This window comes from Podarcis melisellensis (assembly GCF_964234715.1).
Source record: "Podarcis melisellensis genome assembly, chromosome: 7".
NCBI lineage: Eukaryota > Metazoa > Chordata > Lepidosauria > Squamata > Lacertidae > Podarcis > Podarcis melisellensis.
Genome location: NC_138539.1, coordinates 66,353,657 through 66,381,493, shown reverse-complemented (window position 1 = coordinate 66,381,493; position 27,837 = coordinate 66,353,657). Strand labels below are relative to the sequence as shown.

Genomic DNA, 27,837 nt, shown 5'->3' with positions numbered 1-27,837 from the left:
AAGCGGTGTCGGACATTCAGCTTCCGAAAAACATTCGCAGACCGGAACACTTACTTCCGGGTTTGCAGCGTTCAGGAGCCGATTTATTCAACAACTAAGCCATTAGGGAACCAAAGTACCACTGTACTATGTTACCACAGCAATGTGGGGACCATGTTTCTGCCCATGTAGCTTCTGCCCACATTGCTCTGATAGCATTTGGATATAGCAAACAGAAGAGCATAGCAGGAGATCCAGTTCTTTCCAAAAAGGAGCTGTCACCACGAATGAAGGGTCAATGTGGCCATCAAGAAACTCAACCTGCTCAGCACAGCTACAGCAGTGGGGCTTGCCTGGAAGTCCAGCACAAAGTCCCATTGGAATGAATGGAGGATGTACTCCCAAGCAAGCCGTTCCCCAGACCATCTCTAGAGCAGAGCTTCATGACTCAAGCTTTCAGGAGATTAAGTAGGGAAAACCTTGCTGCAACTCATACGTCAATAAGTGCAATGTCTGGGTACTTTCCATAACCATTAATAAATCTATATTTTACCATTGCAGCTTAGTAAGAAATTATGTACAATTTAGGAAATGGTAGGGAAACAGGGGGGAAAGCCATGGGGGGGGGATGTCCCATGACAAGCACTAGTCTACAGTTCTGATTGCTCGTTTGCGCTCAAAACACACATTATTAATCAAACTAAAGCCTGAAATGAGTCAGCGTCTGAAAACACGGTAAGATGTTAATTGGAGTGAAAATACATCAATGAGAAAAGGAGGTGCAGCGTGCAGATGCAAACCCATTTTATAACACAGTGAGTCAAGGTCAGCTTGTTTCGGAGCAAACTAATTTAAGGCTGTAAATCAAGACTCATCGCCAAGAAATGCTTTGACTAATCTAGGAGGACGTTTTAAGAGAAGTCCTAGAAACAGAAATGTACAGGTCATGAGCAAACGCAGGGAGAATCATATTTCTTTGGGTAGAATCCTGGGAAAGTCTTTAATGATTGGCTGGGACTGAGTCCCAACAAAAGCTGAAAGGCCACAGGGTCAGCATCCCTATTTTAATTTTTCTTGAACTTTAAGGATTCCCACCACCACCTTTAATAAAATGGTGGGTGTTGGTATAAAAGGTAAAGGGACCCCTGACCATTAGGTCCAGTCGTGGCCAACTCTGGGGTTGTGGCGCTCATCTTGCTTTATTGGCCAAGGGAGCCGGCGTACAGCTTCCGGGTCATGTGGCCAGCATGACTAAGCCGCTTCTGGCGAACCAGAGCAGCTCATAGAAACACCGTTTACCTTCCCACTGGAGCAATACCTATTTATCTACTTGCACTTTGACGTGCTTTCGCACTGCTAGGTTGGCAGGAGCAGAGAGCTCACCCCGTCGCAGGGATTCGAAGTGCCGACCTTCTGATCAGCAAGTCCTAGGCTCTGTGGTTTAACCCACAGTGCCACCCACATCCCTGGGTGTTAGTATACTGTTGCACTAATGAGAAAAAGGAGCTCCCACTGTAATCAAGGCATGTATCAAAATGGGCTACCTTTTAGCATCTGGTCCAACCTTTAGCAACTGGACCAACCTTGTAACATCTGAAACTGCTACACCACTGGGTTTAACTCAACAGCCATAGGACTGGAGCCTGAACTAAGGGATTAGTTTACGTAACTGAGGTATTGGAAGCCTTTCCATTGGTTTTGTGTTCAGCAGAAGAGGGGTTTTTTGAAATTACACTCACTTAAATATTATTTGTTATGAATCCATGCTGCCTGGCAACTTTTTGTAGGGTAGTAAAAAAAAGAAAAAGATGATATATTCAATTTTTTGTATGCATCTGCAGCACACACACAAAATGAATGCTGTTCACTGATTCTATTTCATCAAATTCCGCTTGTTTTTAGAGTCTGGGCTGCCTTGGGGTGGATTATCGCCCTCATTACCTTTTTATGATCTTGGATGAAGGCAGGAAATATTTTTTAGGAGACAATGAGAAATTGGATTGGGAAACCCTAATTTGAAAAATGGTGGCCAAATTACATGTAATGCATGAAATACAATCTAAGAGGTTTTAATAGTTTCAGGAAAAAATAAAGATGACAAAAGCAGCTGGAAGGATGGGCAGATGAGCAGCACTGATAAATTGTTTAATCCTTTTATTCTGGAATTTAAAAGGGATTAAATAGTTTAGGCTGTCTGGTGCACTGTCTAAATGTTCTACAAATAAGTCTGGAATAGTATGTTAACTGACATTGATTAATTTGGTTGGAAACAATATGCAATCCAGCCCATTTATTGGTGCTATTGTTACCATAAGACAGGGCATGCAGACCCAAATTCAATTTGTTTATTTTTCAGGAAAATATGAGTTTTCTGAATGAATATAAGATATCTCTCTCTCTCTCTCTCTCTCTCTCTCTCTCTCTCTCTCTCTCTCTCTCTCTGTGTGTGTGTGTGTGTGTGTTACACACAATTACTGTTGGCTATTACAGGTAAATTAGATTTCCTTTTTCTTCTTCCAGTAACAGAGCATAGCGTTAAAGTGTGAAACTGCAAAGAATAGAAATGGGAAGAATTGTAGCTGTGACCCTTCTCCACTCCCAGTGGCCTAAGCAACACATGGAAGCTCATTCATCTGCCTTATTAAAATAAAAACAAAGCATTTAAAGGTGAGGTAAGGTACATCCAGAATTGCGGGGCCGAGGGTGGGTGGAGTGTCACAGCGTGCTAAGTAAAGTCGTCTGGGAAGAGGAAAAGGTACATGCTAAATACTAGATGCAGCAAAGGGAATTCCGCAGTAACCCCAAGTACTGTACTCTAAAAAGTCTACGTCTGTTCAATCATAGCTTTGAAATAACACAATTATCGCAAGCGTAGCCTGTTTCCTATCGCTTTCCCCCACCGAAACCCACCTTGTCCTTTATCATTCCTCAGGTATGGAGGGTTTTATTTACAAGGTTCCTCCATGGATCTATTTCTATATCCTGTTCAGGATAGGCAACCTGTGGCCCTCCGGAGGCTCTTGGGACTGTAACTCCCACTCACCCTTGTTCACTGGGGCTGATGGAAATTGAAGCCCAACACCTGCAGGGCCACAGGTCTCTCACCTCTACTATATGTTCCAGGTCGGAAAGCTCAGTTGGTTAGAGCGTGGTCCTGGTAATGCCAAGGTTGCAGGTTTGATCCCCGTATGGGACAGCTGCATATTCCTGCACTGCAGGGGGCTGGACTAAGATGATCCTCAGAGTCCCTTCCGATCATAGATGATTCTATGATTCTATGTTTGTGTCTTTACTGTGCTGCTAAAACACAGCAAGCTTGTTAAAATTGGGGTGGGGAGGAGGACAGAGGAGAGGGCTACATCAGGGTTTAGTTATTAAATTATTTCATTATTATTATTATTATTTAAAGCAACGAAAGAAAAATACACTTGAGTAGTTTCATATGTAAACAACAAAACACAAGTCCATTTGGGAGACATTTGTGCACGGTGCACAGAACAATATGTAGTTTTCCCTTATTGTTTTGTAGTTCCCAGCTTAGAATTTATCCAATTATATATCTATTGTGTGACGGGCCTGGCAAGAGGGATTCCATTTACAGGAAATATTTCTGAGATCACAAACACTCCAGGCTATATGCAAACACTGGAGCAGATGGTAACTGATTCAGTAGGACTGTGCCTTGGGGTTCTAGAAGGGGGGAAAGTCTTGGAAAGTAAACTCTGCTGACAAAATAACCTTCTTATTATATAACAGGAGAAAATACAGCTTAATCAGGCCAGCCAGTGGTTAGGGACTCAATAACAAAACAACACAGTTTTGCGAACTCCTTTTCCTGAAATATTCAGAAAATACAAGCCAATGCGAAAGGATGGACACTGCAGAAGTTAAGTCCCACTGATCTGAGCAGAACTTACTATAACCATTGGGGAGTTTTTAAAGACTTTGTTACCTGGATGTAGGAAGGAGGAGAGGAAGTGTGAGCGAGTTGCACTTCCGGCATTGCATGGCTCATATAAATGTTCCTAAAGGGAACATGCAGAGGAGAGGTGCGCAAGATCTGGATGTGGAATCAGCTTGCACATCTCTGGCTGAAGTTCCTTTTTTAATGTTACACCAGCTGCATCCAGGAACATGAGAAGTCAACTCAAATGAACAGACTAAGGCTGCTTCAGTCCTATGAACTAGGACTGCGTCTTCCAGATGTTACTGGACTGCAACCTCCATCAGTCTTACTCAACATGGCTAATACAGTGGTACCTTGGGTTAAGTACTTAATTCATTCCGGAGGTCTGTTCTTAACCTGAAACTGTTCTTAACCTGAAGCACCACTTTAGCTAACTGGGCCTCCTGCTGCTGCTGTGCCGCCGGAGCACGATTTCTGTTCTAATTCTGAAGCAAAGTTCTTAACCCAAGGTACTATTTCTGGGTTAGCGGAGTTTGTAACCTGAAGCGTATGTAACCTGAAGCGTATGTAACCCGAGGTACCACTGTAGTTAGGAATGACAAGAGCTGTAGCCCAACAAGATACGGAGGGCCACATGTTTCCCATCACTGCTATACATACTTACCTGAGACTAAGCCCCATTAAACACAGAGCCCCTCCAAACTATAGAGTTTTTGTGTTAATGTGGGTAGGGGTGGGTGTATTCTGTCATGTGTCATTGGAGCAAAAAGCGCATTAGTGGTGGATTTATAGTGGACTGTCCACACATCGTTCTGCTTCCTTAGCTGTTTTGCAATGCTTTCCTAATGTTACCATAGTATCACCATCTGAAGGATGCAACAAAAGAGGAGTAATTGTGGAGAGTAGAACATGCATTGATTGGGGAGGAAGCCAAAACTTTCGCAAATACAAAACAGTATTGGAAAGAGGGTCATGTATAACCACAATAACATCATGGACACAAATTATGATGAATACTCAAGAAAAAGGATGTCAGGAGGAGTCCATAGCAGGACTTTCTGAGTAAACATGCATATGGTTGTGTTGTAATGCACTCCTTTCCACATGGTCTCTTGCTCCTTTTCAGGAAAGCTAGCCAGATGCCTTACGCCACATGGTAAAATAGCTAAAAGATAAAGGACCCCTGGACGGTTACGTCCAGACAGCTTTCCAGGTCATGTGGCCAGCATGACTACACTTCTGGCGCAACGGAACACCGTGACGGAAACCAGAGCGCACAGAAACACTGTTTACCTTCCTGCCGCAGCGGTACCTATTTATCTACTTGCACTGGTGTGCTTTCAAACTGCTAGGTTGGAGGAGCTGGGACAGAGCAACAGGAGCTCATCCTGTCGTGGGGATTCGAACCACCGACCTTCTGATCGGCAACCTCAAGAGGCTCAGTGGTTTAGACCACAGCACCACCCGCCATATGGCAATGGGAAGGCCACAAGTAGGACATAAGCACAAGAGCACTCTCACCATTTCTGCTTGCCAGCAATTGTCATTCAGGGGCATACCTCTTCTGATACTGGAAGGAGTGCACAGCCATAGTATTATCCTCCATGAATTGGTCTAAATCTCTTTTAAAGTTATTCAGGTTGGTTGGCCATCACTACATCCTGCGACAGCGAAGCCCACAATTTAACTATGCACCGTGTGAAGTACTTCCTTTCATCTATCCTAAATCTTCCGATGTTCAGAGTCACTGGGTGACTTCCCTTCCCAGCCTGGCCATCTCTAGTTTTATAAGAGAAGGAAAACTTATTTCTGTCGGCTTTCATCACATGCATTTTACATATCCGTGCAGCGTTTGTGATGGACAAACGCACAACTCCCTTACAAATGCTCCAGCACAATCCACCAGCATTACAATTCAACAGCTGGGCCAGTTTCAACCAGCTGATGCCACGCACAAAAGATAGTAATAGCAACAACAACAACAACAAGAAGAAAATGGGCAGGGATGTCAGGATGTTGCCAGAGAGGCGTGCTGATGTAACCATGCAGTAATTCTGAACCCATCTCCCAAAAACAAATGTTTGTCCGCAGGCACTTTGCCTTGAAACTGAACTATGACTTTGTCCTATGCATAAAAGACTCCGTTCATGTACAATTATGATATCAGATTTAATGTACTCCATAGAACCAGTAGAGTCAAGGGGCGTGATCCAGTTCTGCTAAAATGACCCAACTGTGCACAAACCACCATCTATTTAATAAACTTGGCAAAGTTCCCTTTTTGTTATATTTATCACATTCGCATCCCACCCTTCCTCTAAGGAGCTCAAGGGAGTGTAGTGAGGTTATCTCATTTCATCCACTCACTTTATCCTCGTTGGCTAATATGCGGTGACTTGGCCAAAAAGCACTCAACAAGATTTTTGGCTAAGCGTGGATTTGAACCTTGAGTTGCTTCCACATTCGGTCCTTTTCTGTGGGACTGATATCCTTTGTCCACTCACTTTTTGCGGGGAATTTACAGGGTGTTGCTGTTAAATCACTGTGTTCCAATGTCTTTTGGGTTGTCCTCTCACGTGCTTTCATACGAGATTCCTGGCACTTTCCCACGAATAATGTGCAGCTACAGCAGCAGCCTGTCCACTAATGGTGTTAAGACTTCTGCAGTGAATTGTTCCTTTAATTTGAAGTCCACCTTTCTGCAGGTTAAGCCTGTTGTACACAGCAGCACTAGTGAATCAGATCATTGGTCCATTTTGATTACATTGGCAGGCAGTGGCTCTCTGTGATTTCAGGCAGGGATCTCTCCCAGCCCAACCTAGAAATACTGGGGATGGATCCCAAGACCTTTTTCATGTGAGACCGATAACTACCACTGAATTATAGTCCTTGATCAGCATGGTTGGGAGATCAGTGCTGAACTGTCCCTTAACCAAAATTTTGGTATGGAAACAGAAGAGGATTAAAAAAAAAAGGAAAGACATGAGTCATTTAATAGTTTGCACTTGCACACTCACACACCAGCAATCCATGACTAAATAAATGGAATAAGAGAAGAAGTAAACAGGTTGAACCTGTAACTACAAAGTTTCGAATTACCATTCGAAAGGTTCTTTGATGAACAGGACTTAATTGAAAATAGACCGTGGGATCCGAGTTAATGCGGTGGTTTGTTTAATGTTGTGAAGCGCCCCAGCGAACTGCAGAAAAAGCAGTGCCTCATCAGTACTCCAGGCAACCTTGGTTTCCCATGTGCTCTTCTTCAGACAGGTGCCCGTGATACTAGTTAAAATTGCAAGTATTGCCACAACTTTGGAAACTAAGTAGGAAAACGTGGCTGCAAAGCAAGAATGTCTATGAGATTGTCTATGCTGGAAATGTCTATAAACTGATTTGCGTATTAAAGCATCCAGGGTTCAGAGAGCCAGCGTGGAGCAGTGGCCAGAGCGCTGGGCTTTTAAAGGGAGCAACACTATGCATAAGAAGCTGGTGTTAAGTTAAGCAGGTGTAAAGTTGAACCCAATCCATTCCCTGTTCAGCAGTGGGGCTGCTCAGTGGCGCAGCTACCTTGGGGAGACACGTGGCTTGGGCACACTGCAGGTCCCGCGGTAAATGCCACCCACCATGGTGTGGCACCTAGTGCACCCTGTCCCCCCCCCCCAGCTATGCCTCTGGGGCTGCTGCTGCTCTACCTAAGCTTGGCAGAAGAAAAAGAAGCATTTAATATTGTGATTTGTGCCATGTTTCTGTTGGGAATTCCATTCCACCCTTTGCTGCAGATAAGTGGATTGTTGCACATTGTTCCGACACTTTCCACATCAAGTGACCAAGCTGAATGGGTTTAGATGCTGCTTATACCCACGCCGGCTCTGGTCCCACGACTGCCACATGCCTTTGGAGGGGGGCGGGATTTACACTTGGCTTGGCCAAGATGAGCAGTTACACTGGTGTGTCTTTGAGCTGGGGTTGGGGATTTAACACTGCAGTACCCAGGGGGATCTTGCCATAGGAATGTCCCCTAGGACCTTGAAAACTAAGGATGAAATTCCCACTCTGCCATGATGCTCACTGAGTGAACTTGAGCCAGTCATATCTCCCAGCCTAACCTCAAAGAGTTGTTCCAGGGATAAAATTGGGGCAGGGGGAGAACCGTACACATTGCTTTGGAGGAAAGGTTAAATATAAATGCAAACATAAATAAAAAAAATATTTGCGTCATATTTTAGTGCTTCCTCCTACCAAATCCTTTAAAATAACCTATAAACTACAGAGCAATCCTATGTTCATTTGCTTGGAAGAAAGCCCCATTGTGTTCAATAAGGCTTACACCAGAGGTAGCGTGCTTAGGACTGCAGCTCTAATCTTCTATTTACTTGGATGATAGTTAAAAGCTGTAGAGAATCAACTATATTTTGAAAATTGGCTAGCACTTCTCACATTCTAATCTCCGTAGAGTGCTTTTAGAAGCGGAGAAATCACTCGGTGATTTTGTTGGCAACAGATTCACAGACGTGATAAAGAGCATGATATTCCATATTCTACATCTGATGTTCCATGCACATCTGGCACAAAAAAGCAAACCTTCTACAAACCTTCAGAAACACTAAAGACCCAAGCTGATGATCTAGGAATTACGGGCAAAAAGAACATTATGTGAGCACTTCCGATGTTCTATTAGGGCAGAAGAACTGGGTAGATTCTGGTTTCTCACAAAAGGATGGGCAAGCATCACATGAGTGCAAGATTGTTTGAAACTTCCGTTGCGTCAACTCTTTCCATCGTGAGCATGTAATGCCCATTGATAAGGAGGGAAGCTAGCATGCAAATATCATCACATGAACCACTTGTTCCATCCATCCTCAGCAAGCGTGATCTGGCTATATACAATTAGCAGATCTGTTATTGTCCTTTTTAGGACTTATCAGCAAAACTGTTGCCTTGCTTTAACTGGGCAGCTCAATGAAATACACACATATGCAAACCAGTTTAGCAAACATCACTGTAAGCCATCTGACAAGTTGTTTCATTACAACAATGACTGCAATTAAGTCTGTTGTGTACACATCGTAGCTTTGATACACAGGAATGGGTTTTTCATATTTTCTTTCCTAATTCCTACATATTGTTTACATTATGAGACCAACTTTTTATTATGAGACCAGCTTTTTAAATCAAACTCAGTGGGGGTCTTTCCCACTGAACACATCTCGGAGTTACTCCTGTATAAACTATGTTATGAATTTAGATTGTGGCGGGGGAGAATACTAGGTGTCCAAATAAATCACTATTATGAATGCATTTAAATGACACCTCTGATTTGCCTCCCCATCCTATCAAGCCACTTTTACGATGGTGCATGATTACCTCTAGTAAAAAGGAAGTATGCTTCTAACCATTAGAGTCCGTCTATAGCAGTGCCTGGCGTGCTCTGGTCCATGGGGTCACGAAGAGTCGGACACGACTAAACGACTAAACAACAACAATAGCAGTGATCCTGGGGATTAATGCCTCTCAGCTCTGATATTACACAGGCGAGGGAAACAATAATTATTTCAGCCTGAACTGCTCTGAGTGGCAGGAGATACAAAAAGGCCAGGGGAAGGAAGGGTAGAAGAAAAATGGACCTTTGAGATCAGGAGCCAGGAAGATGGAGTAGCTTCTGTTTAGACTGCCATGGAAAGAGACAAAAATGTATATGTCAGGTTACAATCACAGGCTTCTTCCCAACTGAGAGGAGCTAGGAATCCGCAGGCTGGACCTCACCTCCCCCATATATGCCCTAGCTTGGCACCCCTTCTTTGAAAATTATCTGTCCTCCAAGCACAAAGTCTTCAAAGAATCCAAGTCATTATTATTTAACTGTGGTTAGTGTTAGCTATGGTTTATGAGCCGGGAAGTTGGCTTGTCTGGGCAAATCACTGTAAACACTAACCGGAGATTGTCAGACTTAACAACACACCATGGTCAGTTTACAAACACAAAGTGGGTGCTTCTTATTTCCTCGCAGCTATGCCAGAGAAGGACTGGAGATGGTGTGATAGCCCATAGGTTTCCCAGACTCATCCCTGAAGCTCTAAACTATGGTTTGGGGCTATAGCTATCTGCTCAGTGCCAGCTTCTTCCTGCTTATGATGTCTGTTAAAGAGGACTGAACAAGGGTTCACCAGCACTTAAGCAAATACAGTGGTGCCTCGGTTTAAGAACAGCTTAGTTTATGAAAAACTTAGATTAAGAACGCTGCAAACTCGGAAGTAGGTGTTTGGTTTGTGAACTTTGCCTTGGAATAAGAACACGTTTCACTTCGTGCTGAGTGTGTTCCATTTGTAAATTGAGTTCCCCGCTGCTATGGGAAAGCATGCCTTGGTTTAAGAACGCTTTGGTTTAAGAACAGACTTCCGGAACGGATTAAGTTCATAAACCAAGGTACCACTGTAGAATGCCATTTGCAATGGGCCTGATTGGACAAGGAAGTCTGCTATGTGTTCGTAAGAGAGGAATGGTATTTCCAAAACAAACTCTTCTTATGCATGTGATTTCCTTTAAGCACGTAGGGGGCAAATCACAAGAGCAAAGTACTCCTTTACCCTGTTGTTTCTACATCTATCAAAAAATGTGTGACACAGAAGGTGGAGTGCATCTTGTTGCTTGTGTTGCCCTGGGCTTCCTTTTCCCTCCTTCCCCCTTGGGTAAGGCAAATGTCAAACAGTGTCTCACCTGCAGCCTTCCATGGAATCAAGACAACAGAGGCTTCCTGAATTAAAAGCATGGAATGAGACCTAACAACTGCAAGCTATTTTCGACTCAACAATAGGAGGAAAACAATCAACTTAATTGTTTCTTTGAAGACAGGCCATCCTTTTCCCTGCAGCAAACGAATGAGACACCTTCTCCTGACTCAAATGTCCTCACCAAGAATGCATTTATCATGACTTAAAGCTGCCTTTCAAGCTGAATGTACATTTTCAAGAAATGGCTTACAAATTGGGCAGGGGTGGGATTTGCATGTGTTACATGCATACCTTTCCTCTCTCTGGTGGAAAACACACCAAGCATCTGATTTGAAAGATTTTACAACAAGACTATTGTGAGAGTAACTGGAGGGCGCACATTCTCGTCCAACATGTAATATAAACTCCAAATTTTAACGTAAATATATTCAAGACCACAGGCACTTTTATGGCAGCCATGAAAACTGCCGCAACCCGTTTCTTAATCTGAGTGAGGACTGGTTGACTCCACGAGCAGCTAGGAGGCAAATGTGCCTGCTGGTCCGTTCTCCCTATGACCCTTGCCCACTTGAACCAGTCCCAGAATGGCAGTTTTCATGGTACTGGGCTATGTTTCTCCTGGCTGAGAGGAAAGGGAGACAGGAGGGAGGAAGAGACAGAGGTGATACGAACAGGAGATGGCAACTATTCCCTCGTGATTTATTGCAAAGCTGTTTTAATGTACTCTGGTTCATTACAAGATGCCTGCAAAACAGGAAGCACATCTTCAGAATGCCAAACTATGACTTTAAAAAATGCTAGGCATCCTTCCAGTTCTGATTAAGGCACAGGACGTTCTTGCTTGGTCTATGTTCTAAGCTGGAATCCCCTGATGTCCCTCAATGTGACAGTCTGGAGCTTCTTTTGAAAGAAATTAAGAGAGAAAGAGAGAAAGAGAAAGAGAGAGAGAGAGAGAGAGAGAGAGAGAGAGAGAGAAAGAAAGAAAGAAAGAAAGAAAGAAAGAAAGAAAGAAAGAAAGAAAGAAAGAAAGAAAGAAAGAAAGAAAGAAAGAAAGAAAGAAAGAAAGAAAGAAAGCTAGCTGGTGCTATGGATATAGATTACAGCGAGTCAATGGAAAACAAAGGAGGAGGAATGATGGAGAATGATGTTTTTCAATGCTACTACTACTACAGTGCTACCTCGGGTTAAGTACTTAATTCGTTCCGGAGGTCTGTTCTTAACCTGAAACTGTTCTTAACCTGAAGCACCACTTTAGCTAATGGGGCCTCCTGCTGCTGCTGCGCTGCCACCGTGCAATTTCTGTTCTCATCCTGAAGCAAAGTTCTTAACCTGAAGCAATATTTCTGGGTTAGCGAAGTCTGTAACCTGAAGCGTATGTAACCTGAAGCGAATGTAACCCGAGGTACCACTGTACTTGGGAAAAAAATTAAGTGGGAGAGAAACAGACAAAAATGTGGTGGTAGCTATTTCCACACTGGGGGTGCTGCCATGACAAAACAAAACAAAACAAATATTATTATTTAATAATAAATAATATTTAATAATAATAATAATAATAATAATAATAAATATTTAATAATAATAAATAATATTTAATAATAAATATTATTATTATTAATAATAATAATACCCCGCCCATCTGGCTGTGCTTCCGCAGCCACTCTGGGTGGCTTCCAACAAAATATTAAAATACTGTAATGCATCAAACATTAAAAGCTTCCCTAAACAGGGCTGCCTTCAGATGTCTTCTAAGTCTGGTAGTTGTTCTCTTTGACATCTGGTGGGAGGGCGTTCCACAGGGCGGGTGCCACTACCGAGAAGGCCCTCTGCCTGGTTCCCTGTAACTTGGCTTCTCGCAGTGAGGGAACCACCAGAAGGCCCTCGGCACTGGATCTCAGTGTCCGGGTAGACATGAGTGTTCACTGGACGGTCTTTAGGCTAAGGGGCAGTGTGGTCTTTTGTTTCCCCGTGACTCTACCCCCTGGGATTGTAGAACATTAAAACATATTTACAGGGAGGGAGCTGAAGATGTGGTTATTGCCCACAGTGGTATCATGCTACCTGCAGGAAAAGTGCAAAGACAACAAAGAGCCTTGTGGCAATACACATAGAATCATAGAATCATAGAGTTGGAAGAGACCACAAGGGCCATCGAGTCCAACCCCCTGCCAAGCAAGAAACACCATCAGAGCACTCCTGACATATGGTTGTCAAGCCTCTGCTTAAAGACCTCCAAAGAAGGAGACTCCACCACACTCCTTGGCAGCAAATTCCACTGTCGAACAGCTCTTACTGTCAGGAAGTTCTTCCTAATGTTTAGGTGGAATCTTCTTTCTTGTAGTTTGGATCCATTGCTCCACGTTCCAGTTTGTCAGTGTCCTTCTTGAACTGTGGTGCCCAGAACTGGACACAGTACTCCAGGTGAGGTCTGACCAGAGCAGAATACAGTGGCACTATTACTTCCCTTGATCTAGATGCTATACTCCTATTGATGCAGCCCAGAATTGCATTGGCTTTTTTAGCTGCCGCGTCACACTGTTGGCTCATGTCAAGTTTGAGATCAACCAAGACTCCTAGATCCTTTTCACATGTACTGCTCTCAAGCCAGGTGTCACCCATCTTGTATTTGTGCCTCTCATTTTTTTTGCCCAAGTACAATACTTTACATTTCTCCTTGTTAAAATTCATCTTGTTTGCTTTGGCCCAGTTCTCTAATCTATCAAGGTCGTTTTGAAGTGTGATCCTGTCCTCTGGGGTGTTAGCCACCCCTCCCAGTTTGGTGTCATCTGCAAATTTGATCAGGATGCCCTTGAGTCCATCATCCAAGTCGTTGATACAGATGTTGAATAAGACCGGGCCCAATACAGAACCCTGTGGCACCCCACTAGTCACTCTTCTCCAGGATGAAGAGGAAGCATTGATGAGCACCCTTTGGGTTCGGTCAGTCAGCCAGTTACAAATCCACTGAGTGGTAGCATAGTCAAGACCACATTTTACCAGCTTCTTTACAAGAATATCATGGGGCACCTTGTCAGATGCCTTGCTGAAATCAAGGTAGGCTACATCCACTGTGTTCCCTTCATCTACCAGGGTTGTAATTCTGTCAAAAAACGAGATCAGGTTAGTCTGACATGACTTATTTTTCAGAAATCCATGCTGACTATTGGTGATCACAGCATTCCTTTCTAGGTGCTCACAGACTGTTTGCTTAATGATCTGCTCCAGAATCTTCCCTGGTATTGATGTCAGACTGACTGGGCGGTAATTATTTGGGTCCTCTCTTTTCCCCTTTTTGAAAATAGGGACAACATTTGCCCTCCTCCAGTCTGCCGGGACTTCGCCTGTTCTCCAGGAATTCTCAAAGATGACTGCCAGTGGTTCTGAGATCACATCTGCCAGTTCTTTTAATACTCTTGGATGCAGTTCATCTGGCCCTGGAGACTTGAACAAGTATTTGTCTCGAAGACTCTTTGCTGTTTTTGCTGCAACTGATCATGACACTCACCTCTCTACAGATGGAAGAATCTCCCACATGATTTCAGTGTTTTAGCATTATTCAAGGATGCAATGATCTCCAAACAAATGATAGAGCCCGAGCACAGGCAAGCCCTATTCTAACACTATTCAGGCCTAACTCTATTCAGAGACTTTAAAACGAAAATTCCAAGCTACAGGAACTCTACTCCTGCTTATTATTCAGCCAATTATCAGATTTCTTGTTAACTCCCATCTTGTTAATCTGGTTCATCCTGTAGTGTATATATCTCTGCGTATCTCTGATTCATCCTGTAGTATATCTCTACCTCATCATCTTCTCAGTCTATTTCATGCATCTAATAAGAAATGTTTCCTATGAAAGGTTTTGTCACTCTACATCTAAAATACCACAGAACTTTTAGTCTCTCCACCCATAAAGGTAAAGGTAAAGGTACCCCTGCCCGTACGGGCCAGTCTTGCCAGACTCTGGGGTTGTGCGCCCATCTCACTCAAGAGGCCAGGGGCCAGCGCTGTCCGAAGACACTTCCGTTTACCTTCCCGCTAGAAAGCGGTCCCTATTTATCTACTTGCACCCAAGGGTGCTTTCGAACTGCTAGGTTGGCAGGCGCTAGGACCGAGCAACGGGAGCGCACCCCGCCGCGGGGATTCGAACCGCCGAACTTTCGATCAGCAAGCCCTAGGCGCTGAGGCTTTTACCCACAGCGCCACCCGCGTCCCCTCTCCACCCATAAGGGCTGCTTAATCTGACCAGTGACCCATCTAGTCTAGTATCCTGTTCTCACAGGGGCCAACCAGATGTCCCCACAAACAGGACCCAATTGCACTCTTCCCAATTGAGGTTTCCAGCAGCTGATATTTAAAAGCTTGCAGCTTTTGATAGAAAAGGTAGAACATAAAATAATTAGCTAACGCGAATGGCTAACACCCAAAGAGGCAAAGGCATATTTTTAAGAAAAGTTTATATGTTTGTCTGTTCAGCAATTTCACAGTAAAAATTTATCAAGTTTAAATCAGTGTTCCATCCATCCAGTTTAAAGCACTTTTAAATCCCATTTATTTCTACTGGAATGTTTTAAGCACATACTTAACTCCCCAGCTAAATCAAACGGGAGTTTAAAAGTGCTTGACTTGGTTGGGTTGTGTCCAAATTCATAAACCTTTCTGGTATGAAATGGGGTGCCTATTTTGACTGTCTGGAAATCAATATAGAGCTTCAATTTTAAAATAAAAATAGAGAGAGCAACACTATTTGTCTCAAAATAGGGCATGTCCACTAACACTAATGATTCAACCTTGCGCCACCACTCTAAAATGGGGCTATAACCTCTATCCACCAGAGGGCAACAAGAACACACATGATACCTTACTGTCATTGAAACCGTAGTTTGTGCAGTTATACTGCATCAAGAGATTTGTAATTTTCTCAGGTGTGTTTGCTGCTATTTAGAACAAAAGGCTAAGGAGACTAGGACAGAGAATGGCAGTACAGATTGCCTCTCTATCTTGGGAAAGTGCCCTCCAAGGGGTCATTCCTATGCTCTGGGTTCCCCCAGTTTTAGGGTGGCCAGACAAAAAAAGAGCACAGTGGTCCTTCACCTTTAACTGTTGCTTAGTAGGGAAGGAGCCCTGTCATTTCCCCCCCCCCCCCCCGATTTGACCATTCTACTATCTATACATTTATTAATTTCACAAAAATGTATACACTACTTGATGAAGAAAAACAAACCCGCAAAGTGATTTACGAAAGATAAAACAACAAAATCAAGAAATATGTACAACCCTACTTTTACAACAGTTAGAATACTAAAACAAATTTAATTTATTCTCATGTGGATTACCAAGGAGTGCCATTTTATAGCTGCCACCTGCTATTTCCCACAATGCCCCCCCCCGAATATGGCATCACTCCAGGGCAATGTGGGAAATTGAAAAGGTAATTCTCCAGACCCAGTTGCCCGCGCAAAGGGAGGGTCTAGGGCAGGCCCTATTTATGAACCCTGCTGGCGTCTGGACCCTGGCCAACATGATGAGAGCAGGCCTGTCTAATTGGGTTGCAAACAGTTAAAGTTTGATGGGGCAGGGTTTGGAGGAAGTTGATTTGTTGATGCTACCTATATTCTCCAGAGAATAGATCTGTGGTTTGTCTCTTCTAGACAAGCACAAACCTTGGTTACAGCTTCTGATTTGCGTGGACAAAACCCATTCCCAGGTAAGCACATATAGGAATGCAGCCGTCTTCTCTGATTGAAATTAGTGGAGCCTAAATATGCTTAATTTTTGCTAGATTATATGCCCTATTTTAACACAGCTGGAAATTCATTTTAAATTAAAATATCTGAGTTCAAATATGATGGCATTACTTAGTGGTGTGAACTGTGATGGGACAGAGACTCTGCTTGCCACAAGGGGGTGGTGGGTTTCACTTGTGTTGCCCCACCTCCAGCCAGAGGAACCTTCAGAAGGGAGTTTCTGCCGGAGGAACAGCTGTGAGAGACTCTGTGTTGGCCATTAGGCTGATCTCGGACTTCCTCAAGTTGGAATGGACCTATCAAGGGCAACATGAGTGAGTTCCTCCTCAATGGTGCCTGGGTAAGCTACCCAGCGCCAACATCCACCTTACCATCAGTGGTAGGCCTTGAAAGCCCCACTGTCACCACCACGGACCACTATGTGTGGACCCCAGTATTTTGGCTGAGCTGGTTTAAGAACGGGCATTGTGTGGATGTGTATTTTAATGAAGTGAATAGAGTGCAAGATTATGAATCATTGGGGTGTGTAGAGTTGGTCTACCAACAGGCCTGGTGCCTGAAGCCAGCTGCCTGTAGAACATGTCCTTGGGGATCCTGCCATTTTCTGTTCGGTGGACATGGCCAAGCCAGCATAGATGTCACTGAGAAAGAAGTGTGAACATGATGGGAATGTGGGCTTGGGAGAGCACAACTTTAAGACTCTCGCCCTGCCATGTGGTGCCCAAAATCTTCCTGAAGCGGCACATATGAAAGGCATTGAGCTGTTGCTCCTGGCAGTTGTGTAAATTGCCCACAACACTTCCACAAAGCAGCGTGCTCAATACGCAAGTCTGGAGGACCTCCATCTTGGTATTAGACATTCTGGATTATTGTAATGTGTCAGGCGCATTACAGTAAATAGCCATGTCCTTCGATCCATATTCTCTGATTCCAGCAAAGCAAAATAACAAGATGAAGAAGTTTAGGAAAAAGCAAGTAAGCAAAGAACACGGCATGTTTTCACAAACAGTATTTCATCCCAAGAAGCATCTGAAGATGCTGCCTTTCTGGAATTGTCTGGAATTGCCGCTTCATCTGTTCAGAATAAAAACAATATCCCTTAGTCATTACCAAAATGCCACACCAAAGGATCACTCAGCACCCCTTCATTTTTATTCAGATTAAATTTACAAGGAATCTGACTGCTCCTCAAGGCCTTAGATCAAACATCGTCCTCCACAAGGTGCCGCCTTCTTCAGCTGAGACTATCCCAGCATCCAGTCGCAATACAATGAAGGCCTCTCAGAAAAGCTGCCATGGGCACTAACTGAAACATGGCATGGAAAAAAAGGGCTTCCTGTAAACATTGGCAAGAACACACTGTGTCAAATGTGCTCTTTCGGGTAAGACGTTCCAGAGACACGGTTTGTTTCCCCTTCCTCTATCCCACTTTTGGGACTTGGAACATGCAAAGCTAAGAGGGGAGGGGGGGAGACATATATCCTTGTTTAGCTACAGCTAGTTAATATTTTTCTTAATTCATCCATTAACATTCAAAAGGAAATTAAAAAGTACCAAGAGTGGGAAAGTAATGGCTTTTAGTCAACATCCCAGGCTGGAAAATAGTTGTCTTTATTGGCAAATGTGCAAACTTTAAGGTCCAGGTTAAGGGCTGCATTAGCAGAAGCCGTTCCTATACAGTTCCAAAATGAGGCCTATGTGCATTTTTAAAAACACATTTCAGTCATCCTGCCATGGAGCTTGACATTAACTGCACTCACAGGTTACCCTTAGGAGGCCACCAGTACGGGAATAAGCACAAGGTTTTACTACATAATTATTACAATTTCACTGCCTCAAAATGCACCACTGAGATCTCTTGACTGTTTCTAGTCTGCCTTGTAGTAAGTACCAGTGCCATATACAGCGGTACCTCAGGTTAAATACGCTTCACGTTACATACGCTTCAGGTTACAGACTCCGCTAACCCAGAAATAGTACCTCGGGTTAAGAACTTTGCTTCAGGATGAGAACAGAAATCGTGCTCTGGCGGCACGGCGGCAGCAGGAGGCCCCATTAGCTAAAGTGGAGCTTCAGGTTAAGAACAGTTTCAGGTTAAGAACGGACCTCCAGAACGAATTAAGTACTTAACCCCAGGTACCACTGTATATCTAAATTGCTTCAACACATCTGAGCATTTCAATTTCTCTAGGGACTATGCTAAACATGGCATCACTTCTACACTGGGCCCTACATGGCCAGGACAGAGACTAAACTTGCTGAAATTTTAATGTACACTGGTACCTCGGTTTAAGAACAGCCCTGTTTACGAACTATTTGGTTTATGAACTCCACAAAATTAGAAGCAAGTGTCCCAGTTTGCAACCTTTACCTCGGTTTAAGAACGGAAGCTGAACGGTGGAAGGGCACCAGCAGTGGGAGGCCTCATTAGGGAAAGCGTGCCTCGGTTTAAGAACAGTTTCGGTTTAAGAACGGACTTCCGGAACGGATTAAGTTCGTAAACCGAGGTACCACTGTAGTTTGAGTTCTCTTCTATGTTCCAGAAGGAAACCCCGCTGTGTCCTGTAACCTCATTCAGGAATTCCGAAGTGAGAGGAAATGCCCTTGCTGACAAATCGCCAGGACCCCCTGATCTAGAAGTAGCTGCAGATAAACAGGATCTTAATGGACATGTAAGTTAAGTGTCCTAGGTAAGTGATGGGGATGTGCATTTAAATGCACACTGAACAATGCAGAAACTGCCTTTTCCTTTCTCAGGTGTGCATTTCGAAGCATATCTGAAATGCCCTTCTGATTTCTGCCCATGCTGAAAATTCAATAAACGGTATGTACCAAAACAAACAAAAAAACCCCGCACAAAAATAAACTCATGGAAAAAAATATTAAAACAATAATGGAATACAAGAAAATGCAACACTCAGACTCAATTAAGCAAAGACCAGCAGAATATCCAGTGAAAAATTCAATTGGAATTCCCTTTCCCCTCCCTTTTAAAAAAGCCCTTTGCTATTTAATTGGTGCCTGAAAGCTCATGGGGGTGATATTTTCCTTGGAGCTTTGACACAGTACAGCAAGTGATGTACTTGCATACTGCATTTGTCTGCCTGCATGCATGTATCTCCTTATTTGGGTCAGGAAGCATGATATTACCATGTTCTGAACTGATAGTGGATCCTGATCCTGGACTAATATGTGGTGTGTATCCCAACCAGGTCACACTCAGAGTAGGCCCACTGAAACCAACTGACAAGTTAGTCATGACTAGTTTAAGTCAGCAGCTTTACTCCCTTGGCCACAATCCCATAGCTTCCTAGCCTCCAGCCCTCCCTGTCAACTTCATTCCTGGCCACGGCACTCAGCCAATTGCCTCTAGGCTTTGCATGAGGTTTTTTAAAGCTTTCCCTCTCCTCATGTCCCTGTTCTTGATGTACAGCTCAGTCCATATAAATTCTATTGTGCTTTATTCATTTTGATTCTAATTGGCTGCTTATCTTCCCATCTATGGCAAGACTGGGCGAAATAAAATGGCATGCACAGTTGGCGGTAATTATCATTGCATTTTAACTACAGTACATCCATTAACAGCCCAAGCCATAATATGATCCGCTGTTGCAAATTCAATAAAATAAACAAATTCCTGGAGGACTGGATTCTTATTTGGCCCCTAACGTTAGCACAATAAACATATACATGATTGGGAAAGACAACTCAAATTAATGTTGTAGTCCAAGCTTACTGAACTGAATTTAACCTGAGTTCCACCCCAGCAAAATGCAAAAACGGAACAATAAATTTTGCAGCTTGTTTGTTTTTAAATCCTGTTGAAACTGACTGGAGAGGATATTTCACTTGGCTTCTCATTAAGATCAAATTAATTCACTGTTTGAAAGTCATTCCAGGCCTAATCCAGAATCCCTTGGAGAGTAGAGAAAGGTTCACATTGATTTAGTGGGCTATGAACTAAGCTACCAAGAAACAACTTCTTACAGGAAAAACTAAAATGCATAGCTTATGGCCTGCCATAATCTGTACAACCAGTCCTTCATGTAGTTTGTTTGGCATTCACATTCAAAACTGTTTTAAATGGAAAAGCACCTTGCCCATTTTGCTGGGTCACTGGCTGCAGGGGGGGTGGGGATGACTTCCAGAAGACTTTTATTTGAGCCCATACTTCTCTCTTGGCTATGAACAGTTGCAGCTTTGGTCTTCTGAATCCCTTATCCTCGGACTTTATTATATAGCCGCTTACCTTATGGACCAGGAGATTGCATACATTTCTTCTATATTTGTGACAAACTGACTAAAAGATAAAACAGGGTGCTGGATACAAACCAACCAAACGCATGTGCCTAAGCAAATGGGAGTTTTGTCACAAGCGGAAGCAAAAAGGTGAAGCACTGGAAGACCAACTGAAGATCAGCTACGCATTTTACCTACTCCTGGCTCCATCTCTCTAATCTATTTTTATAGGCAAGTGCAAGAGTACGAGTACCACGTACTTTAAAAACAGTAAGCGATATGGTAAGAATGCCATAGAAAGCATTAAAAGCACAGGAGCAACAGCCAGGAAAATCAGTACAATCCAGCAGAACTATAAAAGCAATATGAAAACAAGTTGTAAAAAATGCTGGGAAGGGCTGGACAACTAAAAACACCAAATAAAGACATCAACACCAAAGAAACCAAAATAGACATCAGAGTTGGTGACAGGTGAGCTTCTCTAGGGAGGACATTTGAGATGTGAAGTGATACAATAACTGGACCTCTCCTCCCAATCATCATCTGCCCCAGTCTAAGTGGTGGAAGGACCCATAGGAGAACCTCCTGTGGGAAAGGACTGGAGCTCAGAGGCAGAGTGACTGCTTCGGATGCAGAATGTCCTGAGTTCAATTCTTGGCATGCTCAGGCATGGCTGGGAGAGACCTGTCTGGTTGGTAGTTCTATGGATGGTCTTTGTTTAAAACCCATGTTAGTATCTAGAAGGTCAATGCTCTGAATATAATCTATTGCCTCTGAAGATAATGGGAGTATTTGACACTTGATGAACCCACAATTTCAGTTAAGTTATCTGATTCACATCCTAGTAGCAGGCTAGTTTAGAACCAGAGTTTCAATTCCCAAACATGTTGTCAGGTGCAACCTGTAGTCAGGTTGGAACAACAATTTGAAATGTGCTGGCCCAAGGCATGAGACCCCAACATTTTAAAAGTTGCATTCACACAATATACTGGTGCCTGTTGGATCAAAAATCACCAAAGACTTGGTTTGGTGGTGCCATTTCGAAATGAGGAATGCAAGATTTAGAACTAGGTCTGTTACTGGCTAGAGCCAACATGAAATTGTTTAAAAAGTAACATAGGTTAATCAGGGCTATGAAACTCAATTCAATAAACAGGTGAATTAACCGATTAAAATACTTTTAAATTAACTACAGCATACCTCTCACAGGCAGCAGATTTAAAAAAGAAATACACAGAACTAATGATGAAACTAATGATAAAAACCTGCAGTGGCAAGCAACATCTTAAAAGCAATCTAAAACCAAGAATCCCCACACATCTTGTTTCAGAAATATTGATTTACACATGCAGCTTTAAAAATAGAAAGATCTATGGACTTAAACTCATATATGGAATGGATTAGAACTTCTTTTGAGTCCCAGTTTTAAGACTATCTGTTGTCTTACTGTTTTATACCTAATAATAATGATTGTAACATGGTCAACACTGGTCAACCAGCCACCTTGCTTTCTTATGCCGAGTGATCTGTGTTTTGGTACTCCCTCTGATAAATATCTCATTGTTGATAACAGAGGGGTCCTCCAGATGTTACTGGATTACACCTCTCATCATTCCTTCTCATTGACCGTTCCAGTGTTAGAAACTCAGGTATATCAGCTAGGCACCAAATGGTTCCTTAAATCAGGGTTACAGTTGCCAAAATGGAATGCTTGGTTGCCATTTTGGAGCCAGATGGCTTGAAAGTTGTATTTTTCAATACAACGTTTTAGTTCCCGAGTTTCATTCTGATTGTACAGACAAAATATAACTACAGGATGTGTTGTGAAAACAGTCAAGATCCAAGGATCTCCCAGGCATGCACCTCCAGATGGTGGAGGCGTCAGGCGCCATCCTGGCAATTAGGCATCTTCACTTGGTCACAAGTGGCCAATAGTTAGGTGCAAAATGGCATATTTTGAACGCTGGGCCATTCTGGCTGGGACATATGGGACATGGAGTCTCCAACATCTGGAGGGCACTGTGTTGGTGACTACAATGGGCACTCTGTGTAGAGCCAGTGAGATGGACAGAAATATAGGTACTCCTGAGAAATAATTAGATGTTGTCCAAAAAGAGTTTTTTAGACTGTGTATGCTATTTTCTCAAGGTATCAAAACTCTCTAAACTAAGACCATGGCATGCATATTGAACAACAGCTGTAGGTGAAACAGAAGTCTTAACATGACTTCTAGGAAATGATCAAATTAATCTCTAAGGGAAAGGAGTTCCACAGCTATGCAACAGAAGCAGCAGGAACAAAAAATAATGTTCTTTCCTGTTCATACTTGGCAGGTTACAGAAGAGGTCATTTTTCCCTGACTCTAAGGATATAATGGGACATAAAGGAAAAAGCAGAAACAACAAGAGGAGGAGGAGAAGCAGAAGTTCGGATCAAAGCATTAAACCCTATGATGAAAACACAGCACAATATAAATACAATCCCATCAGATAAAACTGTGTAATAAAAAATTGAGATGCAGAAAGTGATAATAAGCAAATCACTGAATAAAGTGGAGATAGGTGAGAAAGCCAGGGACGCGGGTGGTGCTGTGGGTTAAACCACAGAGCCTAGGACTTGCCGATCAAAAGGCTGCAACAAGGTGAGCTCCCGTTGTTCGGTCCCAGCTCCTGCTAACCTAGTAGTTCGAAAGCACGTCAAAGTGCAAGTAGATAAATAGGTACCGCTCTGGCGGGAAGGTAAACAGCGTTTCCGTGCGCTGCTCTGGTTCGCCAGAAGTGGCTTAGTCATGCTGGCCACATGACCCGGAAGCTGTATGCCGGCTCCCTTGGCCAATAAAGCGAGATGAGTGCCGCAACCCCAGAGTCGGTCACGACTGGACCTAATGGTCAGGGGTCCCTTTACCTTTACCTTTAGCACAGCCTCTGAGAAAAAAAATATGGAACATGGTTTATCAAATCAGGAGGAAGGTTTCACACAGGCTTTTCCAGGGCTAAACTCAACAGCTGATGCGCCAAGATTCAGGTACAAGCAAAAGTGGCCTGCACCTTTGCTTTCTGCCACCTTGAAGTCTATGACTTGAGAAGATCAGCGCATCCTGCTTTTCTCATCTGAAAGCAGTGGGTGGGGACAGTACTGTTTGCAAAGAGAGAAAAAACACCCAACAATATAATGAAAACCCATGAGGCATGTAACAGCTTACTTGCAGATGTTTCAAACCTTAAGTCTTGATTGTTTAAAATGTGTCTAGGTTTCCCTTCACAATTTAATTTCCTGGCAAATGTTTAAACTCACTTTCGACCTGCATGTCAAACATTGCAGGCATCCTGCTGCAAATGATTTTATGGAAATAGCACACTTTTATATGCCAATTCTGACCAAAATTAAACCAGGCAAAATGGAAATAATTCTGCTGGATAGGTGGGGATTACACGTGGTGCCTTTGTTTACGAACAGAGCTGCAGGATAAAAATAGACATCAGAATATTGTGAACAACATGTCATTGGGCCTCTATGCACAGTGGAAAGAACATGAAGGGTGTGTCTAAAATAAGAAAACAGCCTCTTTTAGAGGTAAAACAAAAAATATCCCCCAACTTTAAACAAATGACAGCCTGCTTGAGCTGGTATTTCCACATACCCCGAAAAACTTCAAGATAGTTCAGCAATTCAATCTATTCATGTTTTCAGTTTATTGCTCTGCTCAGTAGAAGGATAAAACAAATTGTTCTGTTGCTTTTCTATTCCCAGGTCTCACAGTTTGTCCTTCATGAATATTAAAGGATGATTTCTTTGATCCATACTCTAAATCTGAAATGCAAATCACCAAGTGCTTGCTTGTAATTTATCATATGATAAGCTCTGAACTTTGAAATACATTTCTATTATCAATAATCAAGTCAAGAATCAACATAACACAGAACCACCCAAGTTCTATAACCTAAAAGCTAGGAAACCCACAAAAACAGCAGAATAAATATGGTAAATGGTCATGGGTAAAAAGATTCCTGCTTTGCAGAGGGTTGGACTAGATGACCCTTGTGGTCCCTTCCAGCTCTATGATTCTGTGAGTCTGTGAAAAAGCACATCAAAGCATGGGTGCCATCCTTAAGAAGGCCCTTCCTTTCACTCTAGCAGTTGCCTTTATAGCAAGTAGAAACAATGAAGGAATGCATGAAGTCATTCCCAGATTCTAAAACTGTCCAAAGCGTGAGCATTTTATGGGACAAACAGAAATACTGAGACATGTTCATGGAAAAAATATTTCAAGCAGAAAGACAAGAGTTCAAAAAAACAGATTAAGGAAAATTTCTGTAACCACAATTTTTACTTATACTTGCTTTTGGGGCCTTACATGCATTCATTAAACACAGTCTTAAATATTGAACGGGCTTTTGAAAGAACTATTCTTATGAATCTCAAAACCTCTGGAGGAGAATTGAGGCACAGTTATGCAGTATTTAAAATACATACCACCAGCATGAAAATGCAGTTTAACTGTTTATAAGCTTATAAATCCAGGCAATTCTTTCCTCAATTATACTTTTATTCATCCTTTACATAAAAGCACAGTTCTATCTAATGGTCTTATAAAATCCCCCATCACTGTAAAACTGTAGAGACACTGACTGAATAGGAGGAAGAAGGGGTGAGTGGGAATAAGAATTAGCAGGGTCTAGCTAACACGGAATTCACCATAACATGGGATTCCTTTATATATTCAGTCCCTGACATGGTACAGTTTTCCCATGCAATGGTACTACTTTGAATTATCTATACCTGCTTTGGTTTGAAATAAACTCTACATCAAAAACATGAACCCCAGGAGAAGCATTACCATGACAAAAAGGTTTAATGTGGAGGACACTTTTGATTGGGTTACTGCAAGAGAAGACCGTACCACATTCAAACAAATCAATGACCTTTCAGAGTTAAAAAACAACCAAAACCAACAACCAAAGGCAAAGCCATCCATGAAAAGTGAGCAAATAGAATTCAATTCTAGCACCTTAACTATAGACCCAAAGCACCAGCAGCAATACAGTGCAATAGCAGAAAAGGGTAATCAAACCAATGCACCTTTACATTGACCATGGCAACTGGGCTTAAAGTTGAGAGCACCCTAACTACAATGGTACCTTGGGTTACAGACACTTCAGGTTACGCGATTTCGGGTTGCACACCACACAGAACCCAGAACAGATTACTTCTGGGTTTCAGTGCTCGTGCATGCGCAGAAGTGCTAAATCGTGCTTTGCGCATAAGGGCCGAATCGCGAACCACGCGTGCACAGACGCAGCGCTGCGGTTTGCAAATGGTGCGGGTTGCGAACATGCCTCCCGCACAGATCACATTCACAACCCGAGGTTCCACTGCATTAGCATTCACCAACATCTGGCTGATATATCTTTCTGTAGGCTGAACACCAGCCTACAGAAAGTACAGTGGTACCTCGGGTTACAGATGCTTCAGGTTACAGACTCCGCTAACCCAGAAATAGTACCTCAGGTTAAGAACTTTGCTTCAGGATGAGAACAGAAATCGCGCGGCGGCGGCGGGAGGCTCCATTAGCTAAATTGGTGATTCAGGTTAAGGATGGAGGTCCGTTCTTAACCTGAAACTGTTCTTAACCTGAAGCACCACTTTAGCTAATGGGGCCTCCCGCTGCCGCTGCTTCACGATTTCTGTTCTCATCCTGAAGCAAAGTTCTTAACCCGAGGTACTATTTCTGGGTTAGCGGAGTCTGTAACCTGAAGCGTCTGTAACCTGAAGGTTCTGTAACCCGAGGTACCACTGTACTGTTTTTTTAGACAGTACATTTATGTGCTCAGTAACCCTTCATCTGACACCTCATGAGTATGTGGTTGCCCTTGCGCATCATTTGTGGCAGGCTTACAATTTGAGGGCCAGTTTGTTTTTGCTTGCTTGTTTTATCGTTCCTGTCCTTTCTTTTTCTATCAGATCACAAAAACAATTCCTAGAAGAAAATCTCTGCACTTTTCTTCTTGGACACAGAAATGTGCATTTATCACAATTATTATTTTTTTAAAAGAATAATGTTTTTCTGCTGGAAGCGGGAACTGTGACCCAAAAGTATTACTGTGGGTGGGTGGGATGACACTTGGAAAACCCGTAGATACATAAAGATAAATAGCATCTGTTTTGACATGCTCCTGCCTTGTTTGCACCACAGAGCAGTGGAGGAAAGTCATATGGATCTATCTCATGATCATGAAGTATGGGTAAAGGGTCATCAGCTGATTATTAAGGACAAGGGGGAAGACAACAAGCACAGTTAAGTCTGGAACATAAAATGGCTAGGATACAGACTTTGCTTCTGCCAGCAAGAATATCTCCTCTGGGGATGCTTCTGCCAGTGGAAGGGACACTTTTCCCAACCACCCCTGCCCTCCCTGGCTTCACCAGCCACACTGTTCCAGAGGATTAGGAGGCTATCCAGAACTGTATGGGAATGATGCTAGAGGCTGCAAGGGAGAAAGGAATCAGCAAAACTCTGCTGGATTGAAAACCTTCTGTAGATAGTAGGAGTCTTTTCATACGGCGGCAGTGAAGTCTATATCCAGCCCCAAGAAAGCAGCGATCTGAGTTATTCTATTAAAACCCCACAAGCAAATAATTACCAATAATTTTCTGGAGGAGGTATGTGTCTCTTCCCCCCCCCCCCGAGCTTTAGGGGATCCAAGCTATCCATTCAAGAGACAACAAACAATGCAACTTTTGCAATGCAACTACGTACACCACAGGCCAATCCGTCCAAAATACTATTACTTGTATATTCTCTCTTGATTGCTTTTCAGTATCACTAGCCTTAATTCTCATTGGGTGAGGTGCATTATGTAGTCATGTTTTAAAGTCTTCTCTGCAGTGGCACCATGTTTGTGAAATTCCCTCCCCTTGAAAGCCCAGCTGGTGCCAACATTATCATTTGCTTGCCCAGGCAATTCAAATTTTAGTTGGTAAGGAGGCAACCCTATGGCAAGATGGGATGAACATCTAAGGATAAAGGGGATCTCCAGTTCAGCCAGCTGACTCCCAGCTAAGCCAGGATTAAGTCCCTAACCCCAGCTCAGCTGAATATATGCCGGTGCAATTTGCTCAGCTAAGCTCAGCCTTATGCTGGCGGAGTCAAGGCCAGTGTAAGTCCTAAAAGGGGGGCATTCTGGGGGTGCAGTTGGGCAGGACTACAGAGGGAGAACTTGGGCTGCATCCTAAGCTT

General features: G+C 43.1%; 1 protein-coding gene across 4 annotated transcripts in view; it reads right to left on the bottom strand.

Annotated features, from left to right (window-relative positions):
- BCL2 (BCL2 apoptosis regulator) overlaps window positions 1–27,837 on the bottom strand; it is a 133,378-nt gene that overhangs the window by 89,798 nt on the left and 15,743 nt on the right. Inside the window, exon 3 of one of the 4 annotated variants that reach the window (XM_081918343.1) lies at window positions 24,303–24,410. The exons of the other annotated variants lie outside the window; for them this stretch is intronic. Coding sequence (XP_081774469.1) covers window positions 24,405–24,410 — 6 coding nt within the window. The 3' untranslated portion in view covers window positions 24,303–24,404. Of the gene's footprint in view, window positions 1–24,302; window positions 24,411–27,837 lie in introns of those variants that run through there. 4 annotated transcript variants of the gene reach the window in all.